Consider the following 21647-nt stretch of genomic DNA (forward strand, 5'->3'; position numbering starts at 1 on the left):
AGTGGCTGCGTTTGATGGCATCGCACAGTGGTGACAATTGATGGCACAGTGGCTGCGTTTGATGGCATCGCACAGTGGTGACAATTGATGGCACAGTGGCTGCATTTGATGGGCACAGTGAGGCTGCAATTTTTTTTCCGTTTGCGCCCCCCCCAAAAATGTTGAGCACCAGCCGCCACTGGTTACCATATACAGTATACTATGCATCTATGGATCCATCTAATGATGTGCACGCATCAATTAGCTTTGTTGGAAAGTGTCTGAAAGTCTTTTGATAAAACAATAAAAGTATGGTTAGTCATTAGGAGGGGACTATAGAAAGTAAGAAAAACAGCTCTCAATAAAGTGGAGTGGCAGATTCAGACATATGCCATTTGTATCTCAAGCTAGGCTTCTCGTGATCTAAGTTCCCTTTTTCTTCTTCATGTTTGTAACTAACAGGGGAAAGATGAGACAGAACACACACTATAGGACAGAACACACACTATAGGACAGAACACACACTATAGGACAGAACACACACTATAGAACAGAATACACACTATAGGACAGAATACACACTATAGGACAGAACACACACTATAGGACAGAGCACACACTATAGGACAGAACACACACTATAGGACAGAACACACACTATAGGACAGAACACACACTATAGGACAGAGCACACACTATAGGACAGAACACACACTATAGGACAGAATACACACTATAGAACAGAACACACACTATAGGACAGAACACACACTATAGGACAGAACACACACTATAGAACAGAACACACACTATAGGACAGCACACACACTATAGGACAGAACACACACTATAGGACAGAGCACACACTATAGGACAGAACACACACTATAGGACAGAACACACACTATAGGACAGAGTACACACTATAGGACAGAACACACACTATAGGACAGAACACACACTATAGGACAGAACACACACATCATAGAACAGAACACACACTTTAGGACAGAACACACAGAGACCTTTAGTTTCTCATGTATTGACAACTGAGCTTTGCAAAGGGTGGCTGGCTTAAAATGGACTGCCGAGAATGATCAGTTTCTAGGGAATTTCATGACTGTGCCTCTTCTTGCTAATCTTTTTCCTGTTCACCTGCCAATATGGGTCATATGGTACTGTATCCAGGACTGGATTTGTATTTCCTTTCTCCTAGGCCAAGAGTCCTGTGCCACCCCCAAACTAACGTTCTGGCCATCCTTATTATCACGCTAACAAGATAAGGCAACATAGCCAGACAAAAAACACTGAGCATGAGAGTGGAATGACTGAAAGTTCAAAAAGTCAAGCTACACTCACACCTAAGTGTCATGTTTTCGAAAAAAAATTGGAGCAGAATAGCACATTTTTGCAGCTTTTATTACATTTTTTCAACTAAAAGGTTGTGGAATCATAAGCATGCTAAGAAACATGTCCGCTGGAAAGCTGTCCGGCAGGCATGTCCGCTGGTTAGTACGTCTAACCAGCGGACCGAAATCCCGCGCATGCGTCGAATTGATTCGACGCATGCGTGGAAGCATTGAACTCGCGCGATAGAGAACATCGGTGCCGTCTACGTCACCGCGTTCTCTGTCCGCGCGGATTTCGGTTTGATGGTGTGTACAGCCATCAAACCGAAATCTCCCAGCGGACATGTCCGATGAAAACGTTCCGGCGGACCGTTTTCATCAGACTGTCCCCTCGTGTGTACGTGGCCTTAGAGTAAAACATTTAAACATTGGTATTCCAAACCTCAAAGAGGATAATGTAAACTATGTCTTTGTTTTGTTTTTAAATGCCAGTGCTACCGTTTCACGATTTGCCGAGCGAAGTATTTCTCAATATCTTCCTGATCATGTGAAGAGCCAGAACTGTGCGCTGTTTACAACCTGTATAGGTAGGTTGATGATCTTTGCAATAAGTCATTTTTGTTCTCTTTCATATTGATTTTCAATAATTCGTACACCCAAGCATAAGTCAGATTACTGTATTTCAGATGAGTCACCTGTCTCATCTTTTGAATCAAAGAACACTTAAATGAGTTTCGAGCACATCAAATGTACTTATTATTCTCTAGTCTCAGACTTGTTATAGATTGCCCCTAGTCATCAAAATAAAATTCATTATACCTCTCAACATACCTTCCTACAATTTGAAAGAGTTACAAGTGCTTGTGTGTTTGTTCTAAGTCTGGATTCTTTCATTCCCAGCATAGAATAGACTAAAGACGGGCTCCGCTTGGCTGGCACTACGAAGACAGGAGGAGTGGCAAGGAAGCGTTTTAAAGGGGGCAGCATTTGGGGAAAGACAGACCCTGATATAGAAGACTGCACGCCACGAACTGGAAGGTTATCACATCGCAGTTTGCTCTGACACTGAAAGAAATGCTTCCAGACTGTATTTGCTGAACGTGTTACATTCGTCACCAGGGTGCCTGGCATTTCATACTTTGCTTCGAAAAGAAAAAAATCAAGAGGCATAACTAATTAGGAGGCTTGTATACGGAGAGAGGTCACCGCATTGTTGAAGTAAATAGAAAGCAGAATAACAAAAAATCTGGCATTGCTGAGAAAATGTTGTTGGCTGTGAAGGGCTGTGGGGAAGAGACAGAGCGTCCTTCATGCACACAGCTGCATGGGGTGAAAGACAAGTGACATGTAGCCTTATGGACAGCAATCACAAGAAGAGGAGATTATGTTCCTTTTATTAACTGTTTTCTGGCCATTATTTTTTTTTACGGCTTTCCTTTGCACCCAAGGAATACAGCAATGGGATTGTCAAGAAGGTTATGGTGATTTTGGTAACGGACAGACCACTTGCAACGGTAAGTAAATGTTTTATTAGCTGATGAGTAAATTGAATGTATTTTGATGATAAAGAAAAAATGTTGGGGCGAGTGGTCCTTTCATTACATTGTGACGGGGTATCAGATATGTTAATGGAGCAAAGCCTTTATATGTAAAACTTTGACTATATGGGGAATTTTGAGGATCTTTAGGAATGAGTGAAAGGTGAAAGTACGGAAGGTGACACATAAATCATTCTTTACTCTTGCACTCATTCAAAGCTAAGTCTCTCAAGAAAAGCTTAATTGTGAACATAGTTGCTATAGTCACAGTCCATTTCAACAGAGATGTGATTGTTCTGATTGTTTGAGGCAATCCGTACACATATGTAATCAACAAAGGGGGTCAAAAGGAAGGAAATTATTGAGCAGATTAAGAAAATACCAGAACAATGGAGTCAGAGGCAACTGTACCGACGTGGTTTATTTGATAAGGCAAAGACATGTAGCATGCAGTGAACCTCAACAGTCAATCAGAATTCTTGCACCTATCTGGCATTAAATATTGGCTTAGATCACAGGTGTTAAACACAAGGCCTGCGGGCCGAATCCGGCCCTCCAGGCCATTTCCTGTGGCCCTCGCACCTCTCCTGCAGCTGCAGGAGAGCTCCAGCTCCCCTCTGGTCCTCCTGCAGACCCTTAAGCCCCGTACACACGATCGGAAATTCCAACCGTGTGTATGCCCCATCTGACTTTTTCCCGAGGAGCTCCATTCAAGTTTAGATAGAGAACATGTTCTCTTTTACTCCGATGGAATTCTGCTTTCTGCTTTAAAGCAGCAGCATAAGGAAAGGGGGGTGCACTGTAATGTAAGGGGAGGGGATGCGCTGGACATCTAATCTTACAGATACAACCTGCCCTTTTGAGGGCAATCATAATGCTGATGCGGCCCACAATGAAATTGAGTTTGACACCCCTGGCTTAGATCATCTAAATTGCATTTTGTAGTAGTTTGTTGAATAAGACTGTGATTGTATTCAACTTGATATTTTTCTAAAATGTCCCTTTTCGCTGTTAGGCCCCATACACACTTGGCGATTTGGAATCACAGACCAAATCGACATGATCCTGCCCACAATTTCAAATTGCATGGCAATTGCTGCATCCTAAATGGCACCCCAAACACGGCGCGATTCATGTAGCAATCGCAGGAAACATATCTTTAAAAATCACATAAAGCTTGTCGCCCAAAAAGAAGCAGGTGCACCTTTTGGAGTGAAAAAACGTGCATAGGGCAGCCCATTGAAGTGAATGGGCTGCGCTATGTGTGGCATGCAAAATTGTGTGAAAATCGCACAAAAGTGTGAAAGTGTAAAGTGTGAATGGGGCCTTAAAGTAATTAATAAATAAAAAGCATTTTGAAATCCACATTTTGATACCCTGTGACCCTGTAAGGGCTTGTTCACACCAGCCCATTGGACAACACTGGGCAGCATTGCCCAACGCTTTCCCAACATTAAAACAAGGCAATTTGTTATACTGTATGTTCTATTTTTTAAGTTAACACTAGTGTGCTGTGTTGATGTGCACCGAAAAAGTAGGACATGTTGCATTTTAAGTATCACAAAGTTCTGCCATGTATATAACCCCAAAAAAAAACTATTTTAAAAATTAATAAAAAGACCCCCTTCAATGCTTTGTACAATACATTGCAGCAAGCGTGCACAATGCACACCAGCAGGTGTGTTATGAGCACCTTACACTGCTGGTGTGAATGGGCCCTAACTGGAGAAAAAAAAAATGTTGTTACAGTAGATATGAAACTGTTCTGTGAATATCTACTTAAAGTTGCTGACATATTCTCAGATTTCACACATATGTTGTAGGTGTCATGCATCATTTATAACAAACTGAAAAATGTATCAGCCAGTTAGAATGCTGCTGCAATTTTTAAACACACATTGTAAAGAGAAAGCTTGAACCAGACTGGCAGCTATAGGCAAAGTCCCCACTTCCCTTTTTCTTCAAACTGCAATAAAGGAACAATTAGCTAAGCTTTATGCTTTGTTTACACCATGTAGGTGTGACAGAGCATGTGTGTTTAGGGCAGCTTGTTAATTTCAACAGGTTGCCCTATGTGCGAGAAACACACAAACCACTGACCCTTTTTAAAAATTACATTGCACCAAAACGCATGGTACTGCAGTACCATGCATTTAGGCCTGCGCTAATGCATGCACGTTAGTGAGATGTGCGGGGGTACCCTTACGAATCATTGCCGCACATCAGCAAGTAACTCATTGCTAATGCAGAGGTGTGAAGGAAGTCTTGTATTTTATTATTCATTTAGTAATTCATTATTATTTTTAAGATGTATTTTTATACTTTTCATCTAATTAAGCCCTGGTTCCCAATGGTGAGTTTTGACATGCGATTTGACATGTCAAATCAGCGGCAGTTGCCGGAAATGGCACCATCCTAATTGGTGCGACGCCGCATCTGCAGCGCTGCACTGATTTCAAAAAGTAGTTTCTGTACCACTTTTTGTGATTTCAGCCCGTGATTTACATTGACCTCTGGCCAGAAATTGCAAAGATGTCTCTGTAATGGCGGCCGAAATCGGGACTGACAAGCGGGAGTGGAAATGTGCGAGTTCACCTGAACTCGCACGGCTTGATTCCCGCAGCCCAGGTTCACAGTGTGAACCTGGGCTAAAATGTGCGGCTGTTTAACTATTATAGTGGTATTAAACCCAAAAACAAAACGTTGTTATATTGCAGCTTACCAATTTTTGGATGTGGTAGCTGCATTTTTTTCCTGTTGATCCTGCCAGAAAGTCTGTTTTACATCAGAACAAGCTGTCCAGCAAATGTGGCAGTTAGAAGCTTGGGACACATTTTTTAACATTCACAGAGGTGATTACAATGGTCTGACTTAACTGATTTATACAAAAACTTTGGGCTGGATTCATGTAGCATTTACGGCGGCGTATCTCCAGATACGCCGCCGTAATTTCAAATCTGCGCCGGCGTATCGTTACGCCGATTCTCAAAGGCAGATACGCTCAAAAAAAGGCTTCCTCCGCCGGCGTAACTTGAATTCGGCGGCATATAATTGTGTGCAATATTAGGTTGGCCGCTAGGGGTGCTTCCATTGTTTTCGGCGTAGAATATGCAAATGACCTAGATACGCCGATTCACAAACGTACGTACGGCCGGCGCAATTTATTTACGTTGTTTACGTTAAGCTTTTTCGGCGTAAGGTTGTTCCTGCTATTAGGAGGCGCAGCCAATGTTAAGTATGGACGTCGTTCCCGCTTCGAAATTTGACTTTTTTACGTCGTTTGCGTAAGTCGTTCGCGAATAGGGCTGGACGTAATTTACGTTCACGTCGAAACCAATACGTCGTTGCGCCCTACTTGGGAGCAATGCACACTGGGATATGTACACGGACGGCGCATGCGTCAATCACGTCAGGTCATCATAGATTTACATAAAACACGCCCCCCTTCCACATTTTAATTACGCGCGCTTACGCCGGCCCCATTTACGTTACGCCGCCGCAACTTACGGAGCAAGTGCTTTGTGAATACTGCACTTGCTCCTGTAAGTTGCGTTGGCGTAGCGTAAATACGATACGCTGCGCCACCGTGAGAACAAGCAAAGGGATCTGAATCTAGCACTTTATCTCCAAAAGAAAAAAAAATGCTGTAATTGCTTGAAAAAAGTGTTAGCTTTGGTTAGTCAATTAAATCTGCTAGTCTAACATTACCCTCTCCCCAGATTAAAAATGCCGCTGTCCAGAGGTGTCTCCATTGCTCCTCCATCCAGAGTGGAAACACCTTAGAATAGAAAGTGTGTTACTGGCAGGATCACCATGTGAAAATAAAGTAAAAAAAAAAAAAAAAACGAATGCAGCCGCTGGATTTTAGAAATGGTTAATCTGCAATATATTAGATTTTTGTTTTTGAGTTTAATACTGCTTTAAGAACATAAATTTTCTCAAAACCATGTTTTTATGTACTGTATTTGATAATGTGTGACATTATTGCATGCACCATTAAATAATCAGCATATTAAATCTCTGCCTAACAATTTCATTGTGTACAGGCATGATATGCAAAATCATTTAGAATTTTCCAAATGTAATGGTTAAGAAATTCTCAAAATCTGCAGTGAATCCTAAATTGAAAAGGGTCTATCCTTTGTGACTGAGTGTCTTGCCAGGTACTTTTATGTCAGAGCCGTCCACAAGTCATTGCTTAGGTTAGTGAAAGCATTGCTCAGGAAATGAAATGGACTTTGTGAGCCTCGCATTGTTTGAATGACTGTCTGTAGAATAGCCAGGAAGGTGTATTGCTATACACATGCAGACAGTATACAGAAGCATGCAAGTATACTGTTAGGGGGCTTCAAGTGTTTATAATAAATTTACACTTTGGAATATCCAATTATTTCATGGCACTACAGAGAATTACTAACAGACATATTTAAAATGATATTCAAAGTATCAGAATTATATAGCAGTTTATACTGGACGTATGTGTATTATGTTGTTTTAATTTCTGATCCTTCTGTAGTAAGTAAATGAAATCCGGGGACATTTTTTTTTAACTAGTAGTGGCGGCAATCAGCAACTCTCTGCCCGTCGCTGCCGCCTCAAAGCCTGTAAAATTTTACTCTCTGTGCCCCAGCCACTACTGGGTGGGGAGTGGAGGAAGATCACTCCGCCAGGGAAGGCAAGGAGATAAGCTGGTAGGTGGCTGGCTGGGACTTGAGCCAAGGCAGATGAACATGGGATCTACTTTTCATTTTTTCATAGTTCATATCATCCATATGCCATCGTAGAGTCTATGGGCCAGATTCACAGATATCTGCGGCGGCGTAACGTATCCCCTTTACGTTACACCGCCGCAAGTTTTCAGCGCAAGTGCCTGATTCACTTAGCACTTGCGTGTAAACTCACGGCGGTGTAACGTAAAGCCATCTGGCGCAAGCCCGCCTAATTCAAATGGGGCGTGTACCATTTAAATTAGGCGCGTTCCCGCGCCGAACGTTCTGCGCATGCTCCGTGTGAAAATTTCCCAACGTGCTTTACGCGAAATTACGGCGCCCTGACGTATTTTTTGAACGGTGACGTGCGTTACGTTGTTTCGTATTCCCGGACGTCTTACCCGAAAAAAAAAAATAGAAATTCGACGCGGGAACGACGGCCATACTTTAACATGGCTGTTCTAAATGTAAGCCATGAAAAAGCAGGCCTAAGTTTGCGACGGGAAAAACCGACTAGCGACGACGTAAGAGATTGCGACGAACGCGCGTATCTTCGTGGATCGCCGTAATCAGCTAATTTGCATACCCGTCGCTGGAAAACTACGCGAACTCCACCCAGCGGCCGCCGAAAAATTACACCTAAGATCCGAAGGCGTACAAAGCCGTACGCCTGTCGGATCTTAGCCAAAAACCGTCGTATCTTTTTTGTGAATTACAAATAAAGATACGACGCGGCAAATTTGAAAATACGCTGGAGTATCAGTAGATACTCCGGCGTATTTCCTCTGTGAATCTGGCCCTATTTTCCAGCATTAAGGGAGGTGTTAAAAATTTTACATGCAGTACTGTCAGAGGGCAATAATGCAATAATTCCCTCACATGACGTTCTCATGCATACTTTGGCACAGACTGGGTGTGTAATAGGCTGGTTCTATCCCCACCCAATCTCCCCCTCTTCTCTCTTTTTACTTGCTTTACTAATGTAGCAGGGAGCTGGCTATCTTACCTGCCGTATCAAAAGACACTTTGCAACATTGTTTCAATGAGACTGTTTCCCTCTAGTGGCAGCTAAGACTCGTTGTCATCACATCCTGTTAGCAGAATGATTACCATCAGGGAGAAAAGCATAAAGGGATATTGTAGTTCCACGACTCAAGTTTCACATTCAGTTTTAACTGTATGGAACTACAATAGACCAGCATGTTTTAAAGGCAGGAAAGGAGAGACTCCATTTTGATTCCCTGAGGAGAATTCCCACAGCACGAGGCGGAGAAAGAGATCAGAGGGAGAGGTACTGCCTTCTAGGTGATTTCACTGTGTGATTGAGGCCTCTGGCGCCAGTCGGGACATCCAACCTAAGAGAGGGGGATCCCAGGTCCACATCCGGGCGCACCTGCACCGACAGTGAAGCGTTCAAGTGTGAGGTGACATTCGTTTGGGCCTTCACCGCAGGATTGGGTGAGGGGGCTTTTGCCCATTTGCAGAAATCAGGGATACTGCACCACAGAAGAAGTTAAATGGACACTGTATACAGACATCATTGCTGTTAGTCATCTTGCTGACACGTGTAGTGCCACAAGGCTAAAAGGATAAGGTCATCCATTTCCAGGGACACTGTATACAGACACCATTGTCCTTTTTACCTTTCTGAGAAAGATCCCGCCTTCTTCACTTGATAATCCGGGCCAGTTGTGGTGTTTGGCTCTGCTATTCAGGAGTTTAAATGCGCCAGCGAAAGTGGCTGAAGACACAACGTTTTATCTTTTCTTCAAAGGGACTGAAGCTACTAGTGCCATACGGACTCGTACACACATATTTAGGTTTCTGTATATGCAGTGAGTGTGTGGGACAGTTTATCTGGGAAGTTAAGCCATTATATGTTGATTTGAATAAAGTGTTTAAAGTTGGGCCTGTGGTGTCAGGGGACAGAAGAGAGAGGCCTGACACAAAGAGGGTCATTCCTCCGCTCTCCTCCTGCCTGGACTCATAGAGCCGACCTGAGTAAAGGTAACCAATCTGGTACAGATTGCCATATTATGATTTATTGTTATTGAAGTGCTTGCCTCTGCTCTTGGGATTATTCTTAGGTGTTGAATCCCCTGAAAGCAGCCTTAATATGGTATTGAGCTATATTGCTCATAACCTCAGTTATTGCTCTCCCATTGCATTGCTTGAACACATGTATTGTTACTGTTACTTTTCACACAGATATATTGCAGTAGACAATTTCTGTGTTTTAACATAATGTGTGTGTTTCTCATTGGTTATTGCACTATTGCCAGGTGTGCCAGAGGGGGCTGGGACTGCTACTGTGGTTGAGAGGCAGAGTAACGAAACCAAATATACTTAAGTGGCTCCTCTGGGGGTAGCGCTAAACTAAATAATGCTGTCAATCAAATAAATAGAAGGCATAACACAGGGCAGAACTGGGGGAGCCACATTTTCTGTGCAGTGCTGGCATAGGCGTGTGCAGCCTATAGCATTCGGGTGTGCACCCGAAAGCTCAAGCACTCTATATATAGTCAAAAATATTGGGACACCTGTCTTTACACACACATGAACTTTAATGAAATCCCAGTCTTAGTTTGTAGGGTTCAATATTGAGTTGGCCCTGCCCTGTGCAGTTATAACAGCTTCAACTCTTCTGGGAAGGCTGTCCACAAGGATTAGGAGGGTGTCTATGGGAATGTTTGACCATTCTTCCAGAAGAGTATTTGTGAGGTCAGGCACTGATGTTGGACAAGGAGGCCTGGCTCGCATGTCTCTGCTCTAATTCATCCAAAGGTGTTCTATCGGGTTGGGGTCAGGACTCTGTGCAGGCCAGTCAAGTTCCTCCACCTCAAGCTTGCTCATCCATGTCTTTATGGAACTTGCTTTGTGCACTGGTCCAAATCATTTGGTGGAGGGGGGATTATGGTTTGGGGTTGTTTTTCAGGGGTTGGGCTTGGCCCCTTAGTTCCAACATGACTGTGCACCAGTGCACAAAGCAAGGTCTATAAAGAAATGGACTTAGCAAGGTTGGTGGAAAATTAACTTCAAGTGCAATAATTCACATTATAATCGTAACTAAAACATATAAAATTAAGTGTAACAATCTAAAAAATAAAAATTCCAAAGTGATATAATGATGTGAATTCCCCAACTAAAAAGTTGTTGCACTAGAAGGTAATTTGTATTGCATTTATCTGTAGAGGAGTTTCCACCATTCCTGCTAAGGCAGCACTGATAGGCAGCACTGATAGGCGGCACTGATTGTCGGCACTGATTGGCATGGGTAAGTGGCACTGATGGGCACTGAAATGCAGCACTGATAGGCTCTGATTGGCAGCACTGATGGGCACTAATTGGCAGCACTAATGGGCACTGATAGGTAGCACTGGGCACTGATAGGCAGCACTGATTGTCACTGATATACAGCACTGATAGGCAGCATTGATGGGCACTGATGGGCACTTATAGGCAGCACTGATGGGCATTGATTGGCAGCACTAATGGTCATTGATTGGCAGCATTGATTGGCACTGATAGGTAGCACTGATTGGCACTGATAGGCAGCACCAATTGGCACTGATAGGCAGCACCGATTGGCACTGAAAAGCAGCACTGATTGGCACTGATAGGCAGCATTGATTGGCCCAGGTTGGCACTGATGGGCAGTAATGCAGCATTTATTGGCACTTTATAAGCAGCACTGATAGGCAGCATTGGTTTGCACTGATATGCAGCACTGATTGGCAATGGTTAGCACTAATAGGCAGCAATGCCACATTGGTTGGCACTGATATGCAGCACTGATTGGCACTAATAGGCAGCAATGCGGCATTGGTTGGCACTGATAAGCAGCACTGGCACTGATAGGCAGCACTGGTGGGAACTGATAGGCAGCATTGGTTGGCACTGATAAGCAGCACTGGCACTGATAGGCAGCATTGATTTCCCCTAGTTGGCACCAATAGGCAGTAATGCAGAATTTGTTGGCACTTATAAGCAGCACTGATAGGCAGCATTGGTTGGCACTGATATGCAGCACTGATTGGCACTGGTTGGCACTAATAGGCAGCAATGCGGCATTGGTTGGCACTGATAAGCAGCACTGGCACTGATAGGCAGCATTGGTTGGCACTGATAGTGGAGAGGGGGAGTTTCACAAACAGCAGATGCAGATCTTGATTTTTGCCAGAGCTGTTCAGTGTATGAAACTGTCAGCTAATGTCACTGAATGCAGGGAGAGAAACCAGTTGTCAAAAGTCGGAGGGGATGTGGGGTGGGCGGGACCGAACAGTTAAAAAAACAGTCAATGGGATGGGTCTGGGCGGGCCGCTACATTCCTCTGGCTCCGCTCCTCTCTGATGCAGCTCAGTCATTGGCCCCCGCGGCATCGCAGCTGAGTTGTCACAGATCAGCCGCGATGTCCGCAATGTCGGGGGTGGGCATCAGTGCCCCATCAGTGCACTGATGGGGCACTGTAGAGCACAGATGTGGCACTTTAGAGCACATGTGTGCACTGATGGGGCACTGCAGGGCACGGGTGGAGTACTATAGAGAACTGCTGAGCACTGATAGGGCACGGTAGAGCACTGCTGTGGAACTGATGGGGCACAGATGTGCACTGCTGGGGTACTGCTGGGCACTGATGTGGCACTGATATGCACTGTAGAGCACTGATGGGGCACAGGTGTGGTACTGCTGGGGCACTGTAGATCACTGCTGGGAACAGATGTGGCACTGCTGGGTACTGATGTGGCATTGCTGGGGCACAGATGTGCACTGATGGAGCACTGCAGCACTGCTGTGGCACTGATGGGGCACTGCTGAAGCACAGAGGGGCACTGATGGGGCATAGATGTGGCACTGCTGGGCACTTGAAATATATGAAAAAAAAGCCTCAAGCAGCCTTACGCTGCAGCTTCTCCCTCCTCTGCTGACATGATCGGTGTGAGGAGAGAACCGGACATGACGCCGGTTTGTTGACACTGATCTCTCAATCATTGGATTGGAGCAATCATGTGGTAAAGGACCGCTGGGATTGGCCCTTTACCACGATTTGTGATGCGCTGGTCCCGAGAACCCAAAGAGCATGAACACTTCCATGTGCACGCACCAGGGGACGTGCGGGGAGCAAAATTCTGGGAGGAAGTCATTGTTTGCCCTCCCAAAATTATCCATGCTGTAGCCGTCATTCGGCTATGGCCCGGTCGGCAAGTGGTTAACAAAACTATGAAACATCAGCCCAGTATCCAATAACAGGAGCTGCCCACTGCCCTACTTATGATAAAGCAAGGAAACAAACTTTATTCATAGATACATACTTTTTATGACACTATTATATTATGAGATAAAATTCTAATACAAAATAGGGTTTAAAAATAATCCTCTTTCCCGTTGCACATTTTTAAAAAATATATTTGTGTTTTTTTGCATTAAAATACAACTTGAAGCTCCTGTATGAGAGTCTAACCAGGTACAAAATTAAGTTATTATTGTTGCAGAGTATGATGGATAAGTGCAGCGGAGTCTAATTCAGATCAGACATATTCTGTAGTAACAGGAACTGGCTTGTTTATTGAAACATCATCACACAGACAAAGAGTCTCTCTGCCTCATGGTAAGAACACACACAGATTACAAGCAGGAAGAAGAAACCAACAAGTACATCATTGTGATACAGAAAGCACAACATATCATAAAGAACACAGTCTATCATATAAATGCTCACTAGCGACATCTTGTGTCCTTTATCTAAACTGCATCGGATATATATTCTAAGCTAAGTTTGTTGCATATATCCAACACCCCTTCTCAACAAACTGAGGCTTAGTCCATTAAACCTATCTTCTTCGTAAGCTTTGAATGTCTTTCGGCGGTCAGAGGCTTTGTAAGGATGTCTGCTGTCATTTCCTCTGTTGGGCAATAAAGTAACTCAAGAAGACCTTGCTCTTGAAGATCCCTAAGAAAGTGAAACTTCACATCAATGAGCTTGGTTCTTGAATTAACTCCTTCCGTATGTGCAAGTCCAATGCATCCTTGATTGTCCTCATAGATTTCTGTTGGTTCCAACTGTGGTTGACCTAAATCTGTTAATAGCTGTCTCAGCCATATAACTTCTTTGCTTGCTTCCGCTACAGCAATGTATTCTGCTTCAGTAGATGACAGTGAAACAGTGAGCTGCTTCTTACTAGTCCAACTGATGGCGCCTCCTGACAGGAAAAATAAGTAACCACTGGTAGATTTTCTGTCATTGGTGTCTCCTGCCCAGTCAGCATCCACATATCCTGTTAAGGTGCTTTTATCGCTTGCTGGTAACTTGAGCTTGTAGTGCAAAGTCCCTTTAAGATAGCGAATGATTCGCTTTACAGCATTCCAGTCCTTTTGATTTGGTATTGAAACCTTTCTGCATAGGATTCCAACTGTTGCTGCAATGTCAGGCCTTGTAGCTGTGGTAAGGTACAGCAATTTCCCTATTGCTTTCCTGTATTGAGTGTTAGTTGGTAATGGGTTATCTTGACATTTCATCTCCTTTAGGTAGTTGGTTTCCATGGGAGATTTCACTGGTTTGGCGTCTTCCATTCCAAAAGTTTCAATTATTTCTTGTATTTTGTGTCTTTGATTCAGAAGAAAGCTGCCATCTTCCTCTCTCTCGATCTGGATGCCGAGGTAATTCTTTATATTGCCAAGATCTTTGGTGTCAAAGTGCTGGTTTAGCTTTTCAAGTATTTCTGCTTCATCCCCTTCTTGCTCAAAACAAATCAGAATATCATCCACATAAATAAGCAAATAGATCCATCTGTTTGCCAATTTCTTTGTGTATAAGCAGGGGTCTGCTTTGCTCCTTTGAAAGTTTTGATCTGTAAGCACTTCATTTATTTTTATATTCCACGCTCTGGCGGCTTGCTTTAGGCCATATATACTCCTGCGAAGTTTGCATACTAGGTCTGACCTTTGTTCATCTTCGAATCCTGGCGGCTGTTCCATGTAGATTTCTTCTGTTAAATCGCCATGTAGAAACGCGGTTTTCACATCAAAATGTTTCACTTGCATTTTCCTTGTGACGGCTACTGTCAGTAAAGTCCGTATTGTAGTGTGCTTGACTACTGGTGCAAACGTCTCATCGTAGTCCTCTCCATATTTTTGAGAATAGCCTTTGGCTACTAGTCTTGCTTTGTATCGTTCAATTGTGCCATCTGCATTGTATTTCACTTTAAAAGTCCATTTACAGCCTATGGCTTTCCTTCCGGGTGGTAGTTCTGTAAGTGTCCACGTTTTAGTGTCATGCATGGATTTTATCTCTTCCTCAGAAGCCTTTATCCATTTAGTTGCTTCTTGTTCTGAAAGTTGAGATATGTCTTCCCATTTTACAGGTTCGTTGATACTGGCAGTACTTGCTTTGTATGAGAGACGTATAGGTGGTTTACCTTTGTTTTCTCTTGTTGACCGTCTCATTTTTGTGTCTGAGCCTTCTTGTGTCTGCTCTTCAGTACTGGTTGAGTCTACACTCACTTCAACTGTTTGTTCAGAAGTTACAGAGATGGGCTGGTCAATGTCAGTTTTCTCTTGTATTCTTGCTTCTACTGTTGTCATTACATTGTCTCTTAAATCTTCAACAAAAGTTACGCTGTTGCTAATGGTAACCTTGGCTGTTTTGGGATCTAGGATTCTGTAACCTTTGACATTGTCGCCGTATCCAACGAAGATACCTTCAAATGCTCTGTTTTGGAGTTTGGTGCGTTTTTCTTCAGGTATGTAGACAAATGCTTTGCATCCAAAAACTCTTAGATGTTTTACACTTGGTTTCTCATTGTACCATAGTTCATATGGGGTTTTCTCCACTGTTCTGGAAAGAAGTCTGTTCTGCAAATATGTAGCTGTCATTACTGCCTCACCCCAGTATTTTTGTGGTAGTCCAGAATCTGTCAGCATACATCTGATCATTTCGGTCAGAGTTCTATTCTTTCTTTCAGCTACTCCATTTTGTTCTGGTGTATACGGAACTGTCTTTTGATGTTCTATTCCGTGCCTTTTTAAGTATTCTTGTATCTTACCTCCTGTGAATTCACCTCCATTATCGCTCCGGAGTATGAGAGGCTTCCTCTGAAACTTGTTACTTGTCTTTGTTATATAGTCTTGTAATTTGTCAAAAACTTCACTCTTGTGTTGCATTAGGTAGGTGACTGTATATCTTGAATAGTCGTCTATGAAAGTCACTATGTACCTGTTGCCTCCAGATGTTGGTGGGTTTAGGGGACCACACACGTCACTGTGAACTAAGTCAAGTGGTCTTGAAGCTCTCTTTTGACTGACTTTGGGAAGTGTTGCTCTTGTAGCTTTGGATTTGATGCAACACTCACATTTGACAGTGACTGGACAAGGGGATATTATCAGATCCCTTGTCAGATTCCTCCTCTGTAGTTCCTGTATGCATTCTGGGTGTCTGTGACCTAGACGTCTGTGCCATTTATGTATACAGTCATTGTGCTTGTGTGTACATAGTCTCACCTTTTCTTTCACTGTGTCGAGATGATATAGATGATCATCCAGCTTGGCACTTGCTATTGTCTGTTTCCCGTTTAGAATGGAACACTTGTCACCTTGGAATTTCACAGTGAGTCCTCTGGCTGTTAGACGCTTCACAGATAAGAGTCCTCCTTCTAGATTAGGAACATAAAGCACATCTTTCACTGGTATGGTTAAATTGTGTCCCGCACCATCAGGGCATACAAGGGTTCCGTGCCCACATCCTTCTGCATGTATTTTGCTTCCATCTGCAAGGTAAATAGTTTCTTTGTTGTTCGGATCAAGTTCTGTGAAGAAACTTCTATCACTCGTCATGTGACTGGTTGCTCCTGAATCGATGCACCAGTCTTGGCATTTACTGTTGCCTGTCGCTTTAAATGTGGCATTCCAGTTGCCTTCCCTTGGGTCATGGATTGTGGTTTTGACCTTTTGTTTAGCATAAGAGGGACATTGTCTCATTTGCTCTGCTCTCCATATAGTACAGTCTTTCTTTATGTGTCCCTGTTTGTGGCATCTGAAACACACTCTGGTTTCTTTTCTGTGTAATCTTGCGTCTGTAGCTTTAAGAGCGGTACTGGTGTCGGTTTCTGTGGAGTCATGCATTAATTCCTTTCTTCTCTGATACTCATCTATGAGCCTGGTTTTTACAAATGCTACCGTCAAATCTGTTTCGGCTCGTGTCTCCAGTGCATTTATTAGTGCAGTGTATGTATCAGGTAAACTGCATAATAACATGGCTGCAATGTGACTGTCTGTCATGTTCTCCCCGATTGATCTGAGTTGCGCAATCACTTCCAGCATTGCGTTTATATGCTCCTGCATGTCCTGTTCTTTGCCAAGTCTCATTTTGTAAAGTTTCCGCAGCATAAACAGCTTGTTGTTTAAACTTGGTCTTTCATGCAGTCTTTTCAGTACATTCCACATGCCTTTCGCTGTGTCCTCATTGCGAATATGAATGAGCTGATCATCTTCTACTAGTAAACTTATTGTGGCACGTGCCTGTCTGTTTTTCTTGTCCCAGTCCTGATTATTATCCTGTTGTCTGTCTGTAGTGGTAACCTCCCACAAGTCATCTCTGGATAACAGCATTTCAATTTTAAACTTCCATAGCTGGTAATTGTCATTATTCAGCTTTGCCACTGAGAGTTTAAGCTCTGAGTTTCCGGCCATTATATCCCTCCTTTATATATAAACAGTCTTACTTGTCTATAGGAGATGTCACTGGAAAGCTTCTTTATGTCGATCTCCGCATCAGCCACGCTGTCTTCCGTTCAGGCTTTTGTTCTGCTTAGGCCGCACCTGGTCATAAGACTTTATCCGGACTCTGGGCCCATAACCTGTTGCAGAGTATGATGGATAAGTGCAGCGGAGTCTAATTCAGATCAGACATATTCTGTAGTAACAGGAACTGGCTTGTTTATTGAAACATCATCACACAGACAAAGAGTCTCTCTGCCTCATGGTAAGAACACACACAGATTACAAGCAGGAAGAAGAAACCAACAAGTACATCATTGTGATACAGAAAGCACAACATATCATAAAGAACACAGTCTATCATATAAATGCTCACTAGCGACATCTTGTGTCCTTTATCTAAACTGCATCGGATATATATTCTAAGCTAAGTTTGTTGCATATATCCAACAATTATGTGATGCACAAGCCAGTAAACAAATAACATCCTTTATCTTCCCTGACTGAGCCAAATCCACACTTATCTGTGTCTCACACATCCCCCCTCCAAATCAGCTCAAAGTGGGAGGCAGAGACAGAGGCAGTGCTGTCAGTCCAGAAAGCAGTCTAGAGGACTAGGTATGACCAGTTTCTGATGGGTAGGCTACAGACTTATGAATCAATCAGCAGTGACAATTCTGAGAGCCACAACAATTTGTTTCCAACTGTAGTACATGAGAGTGGCAACTCTGCTCTGAATTCAAGAGCAGTGCAGCATTGTTGACACAACATCACAGGTAGCTCAGGTAACTGCATTAGGTAGACTTGACTGGGAGGATCATCAGGTATTTGTGGGACTTTATAAAAGGTATTTGTACCAGTGGTATCACCTGTGTAATATACTGTATATTTTACCATGTTTAATCTATTTATATCGATATAAATCAACAATAGCCTAAAACAATAAATATTAGTGATAATGTGTAAAATTAAAAATATATAAATCGATGCTTCAAAAAACACAATATAACCACAATATGCATAAAGTGTCAAGTGCTTTAATATTCACAGCATAGAATACAAAGTGTCTAGTGATCACATTTGCAACTGCAAAAAAAAAAAAAAAAAACAGTGCCCAGTGCTTCAAAATTCAGAAGTGCACTAATGAAATCTTCCCTGCCTTATTCCAGAAAGTGCTACTTCTTTATATGCTGTTTAGTGTATCAAACATCTAGCACCCCCGTGACTTCTCCACCAGCCATGCTAACATCTCACAAAAGGAACAGACCCTGTATAGTACTATATAGGTCTCTCATTTATAACATTCCAAAGGCTGGCCTATTTCTTTCAGAAGATGCTCAAATATTATATGGAAATTAAGAACTTAATTTAAAAACAAACAGCTACCGATTTATTATGTGCACTTTATCTGACCTTTTAGACTTTTATACTGAAAGAAATGTAGTATTAAAAGCCAATATTTAAAGAGACGTTGTACTAATTAAAGTGTAACTCTGACCCTATTTGGTGAGCTCTATTAATAGGTGCCTAAGATGACACACTTTATTTATAAAGGCAAAATTTACACTACTTACACTACAAATTACTTAAAATCAGATAATGCTCCAACTTTACTAACCCTCTCACACTATAGCGAATATAGGAATGAATAAATTACCATTTAGGTGAAAAGCTAAAGAATGACCTCCTAATAACTAAAAGGACAGTAAACATGAGTCAAAAAGCAGTTTAAATCAATATCTATATTTAATCCTGTGGGTTGTAGCGTATATAACTCATGAATCCACTTAGTTTCTACCTTAAAAATATTTTTCATAACATCCAAGCCCTTCCAGTGATTTTTAACACAATTAATACCATAAAATATTGGAAAGCTGGGATCTTTGTTGTGCATCCCTCTGAAATGTTTAGTGACAAATAAAATCCTAAGATTTTTTAGTTTTCCTTTGAATGTACTGTAGCCAGCAAGGGCACTCCAGTATATTAACTACGTATGTAGTATTACATGAAATAAATGATTTAATATCATACTGATTTTTAGTATGTTTCGAACTTTAACATATTTTCTTTATTTATTTATTTTTGCTTTTTCACCATTCTGCACATCATGCACCTTTTGCACCTACAAAATCTTTTTTATTCAAAAAATGCAACTGTTTTTCTATGAGGATCCATAACATTATGTACCAATTCTGTCTGCAGAGAGGAAACTCTCCTGTAATCTTTCACCAGGATTAGTAAATATTTCTTCATGATTTTTTGATAGTGTTCTGTGTATAATCAGTTATAATCAAACATTCATTTTTCCTTTTTTCCTTTTTGTCTGTCCTGTTAAGGAGTCCTTCTCGCTATTTTATCCTAATATTTTTCTTTAAAAAAATTCCAACTGCTTTCTTTCATATCCCTTGTTCACAAATCTCTCTTTTTTAAAAAAAATAAATAAAAAACAGCAGCTGCACCTTTAGGATATTCACCTTTTGGCATTGACATACCAGGTCTGTCTGGAAAGCATCCAGTCATGCAATATAGACATTTATTGAAGAAGGTACCAGATACAAGAAACATTGTACATAGGGTAATGATGCCCCAGTCCCCTTTGAAGATCTTCAACTTCCATTGGGATGACTGGGCCTTCGTTTCCAGATCATAGCCATATACCCATGATCCATCTCCAGTTTATGACCTTCTTAAAGAAGTCTGGTTCATCGATAGTGGTTTAAAGCAAGCTATTAACAACTGTAGCACAATGTTCCTTCTGCTCTGGTAGCAAAAACTGCTGACCGAATGCCAAGATCCTGAGTCAAAATCTCAGCCACAGTCATTTTTGGAATCCCTAGATCATTTTCTAGTTCTCGCACTGTCATTCGACGATTGCTGATTGCACATTCTCAGGTGTTCTGCTTGTTGCAGGCCTTTCAGAACATGGATCACTTTTAACAGATTAACAGATTGTCAACATCTTTGAAGCAATTGTAGCACACTTTTATTTGCATTGCACTCATTGAATCATCCCCAAAAGCCTCCTGAATCATCCGAATAGTTTACTCAAATGCAGATTTGTTGCTTTACTTGCTCAGTCATTTGAATGCGACGGTCACATAGTACACATGCTCATTTAACGGCATCTCCTGTCAACAGACATTGTTTTTCAGTTTGTTTCATGTCAATTTCTGCAACATTGTGATCTGTATGTATTAACTCTCAATTAAAACCTTTGATTGAGAAAAAAAATTTACGGCATCTTTCGCCCTCACTGACTAGTACAGTTAAATTGTAAGTGTTCACACACACGCTCCACTCTCTTTGGCTGCCAGGTTACATCGATGCAAACCATTCTCTTTATATTAACAATGGGTGGACTTCTACGGGACAGACCTTGTATATTACCTTGATCTTGATTCGTGGGACTTTGCAGGGTTACTTAGAGAAAACTGTAGTTCACTTGGTGTAAAGATTCACGTATATCATTAAGTGCTGCAGCATATGTATTTTATATGGGAGACCATACTGTAGCTCTACTTCAATCCGTGAAAGTCCTACCGTCATAGCAAACAGTTATAATAACTAGGTCACTGGAATCATTTTGGGGCTGTTGTATAAATGTACCAAAGGGAAGTTTTTTCTGTTTAGTTATGCAACCGATCATAATTCTTGTTTCTTTTTCAAACCATAGACTGCAGAATTTATAGTTAGCAGACAATGGTTACTATGGGTAATGGGAAATATTTCATATTTTAATATATCAGCCCTGTAATGAGGAGTAGACAGAGGGTAAGTGCACAAAAGCAAATATACAATTAGTCCCTGTTTGAACTGAGTATCTAAGCAGAGGAGTGAGATGCTATAAACATAACAAATAGTTGAATGTCTTTAACCTTTATGTGTTGATCCTAGAACATTCTGGGGAACACTTCATTTCCAGTGACATCTTTTGCAGAGGGGAAAAGACAGGTCACTTAGTCATAGTAGTGCAGCGCTACCCCCGGAGGAGCCGCTGGTTAGATTTGGGATCGGCGTATTTACGTTACCTCTATACTGTGTCTAGGGGTGATGGTAGTGCTGAGAGCAATAACAGAATGTCCAGAACCGTTGGTTGACGCTTTCAATGCTTTATTCTCTGGTCAAACACGACCAACATGTCAACTTGAGGTAGACAGGATAGGTTGATGAAGGAAGAGCAACTTCGCAGAATCAGGCTATGGATAGTACAGGCAATCCTGCCCTTTAGCAATTGTATTCGTCTACGTCACCACTCCAGCCAGAGTGGGTGAAGTGCCCCTGGACAGACCTCTCCCACAGGCCTGGCAGCCAGAGCGTCACTTAGAACTTTTGGGAGGAACAAGTTTCTGCCACCGACTTGGCTC

At 42.2% G+C, this 21647-nt stretch overlaps 1 protein-coding gene across 3 annotated transcripts in view; it reads left to right on the plus strand.

The window, feature by feature from the left end:
* Positions 1-1827: 1827 nt before the first annotated feature.
* Positions 1828-21647, plus strand: part of EGF (epidermal growth factor) — a 207314-nt gene continuing 187494 nt past the window's right edge. Inside the window, exons 1-2 of one of the 3 annotated variants that reach the window (XR_005744232.1) lie at positions 1828-1915; positions 2229-2842. Coding sequence is in view for 2 of the 3 variants with exons in the window: in XM_040329224.1 (XP_040185158.1) it covers positions 2713-2842 (130 nt within the window). In the remaining variant the exon portion in view is untranslated. The remainder of the gene's footprint in view (positions 1916-2228; positions 2843-21647) is intronic. The other 2 variants (XM_040329224.1, XM_040329238.1) reach the window with 2 other exon arrangements.

This window comes from Rana temporaria, chromosome 1 (assembly GCF_905171775.1).
Source record: "Rana temporaria chromosome 1, aRanTem1.1, whole genome shotgun sequence".
Taxonomy (NCBI): domain Eukaryota; kingdom Metazoa; phylum Chordata; class Amphibia; order Anura; family Ranidae; genus Rana; species Rana temporaria.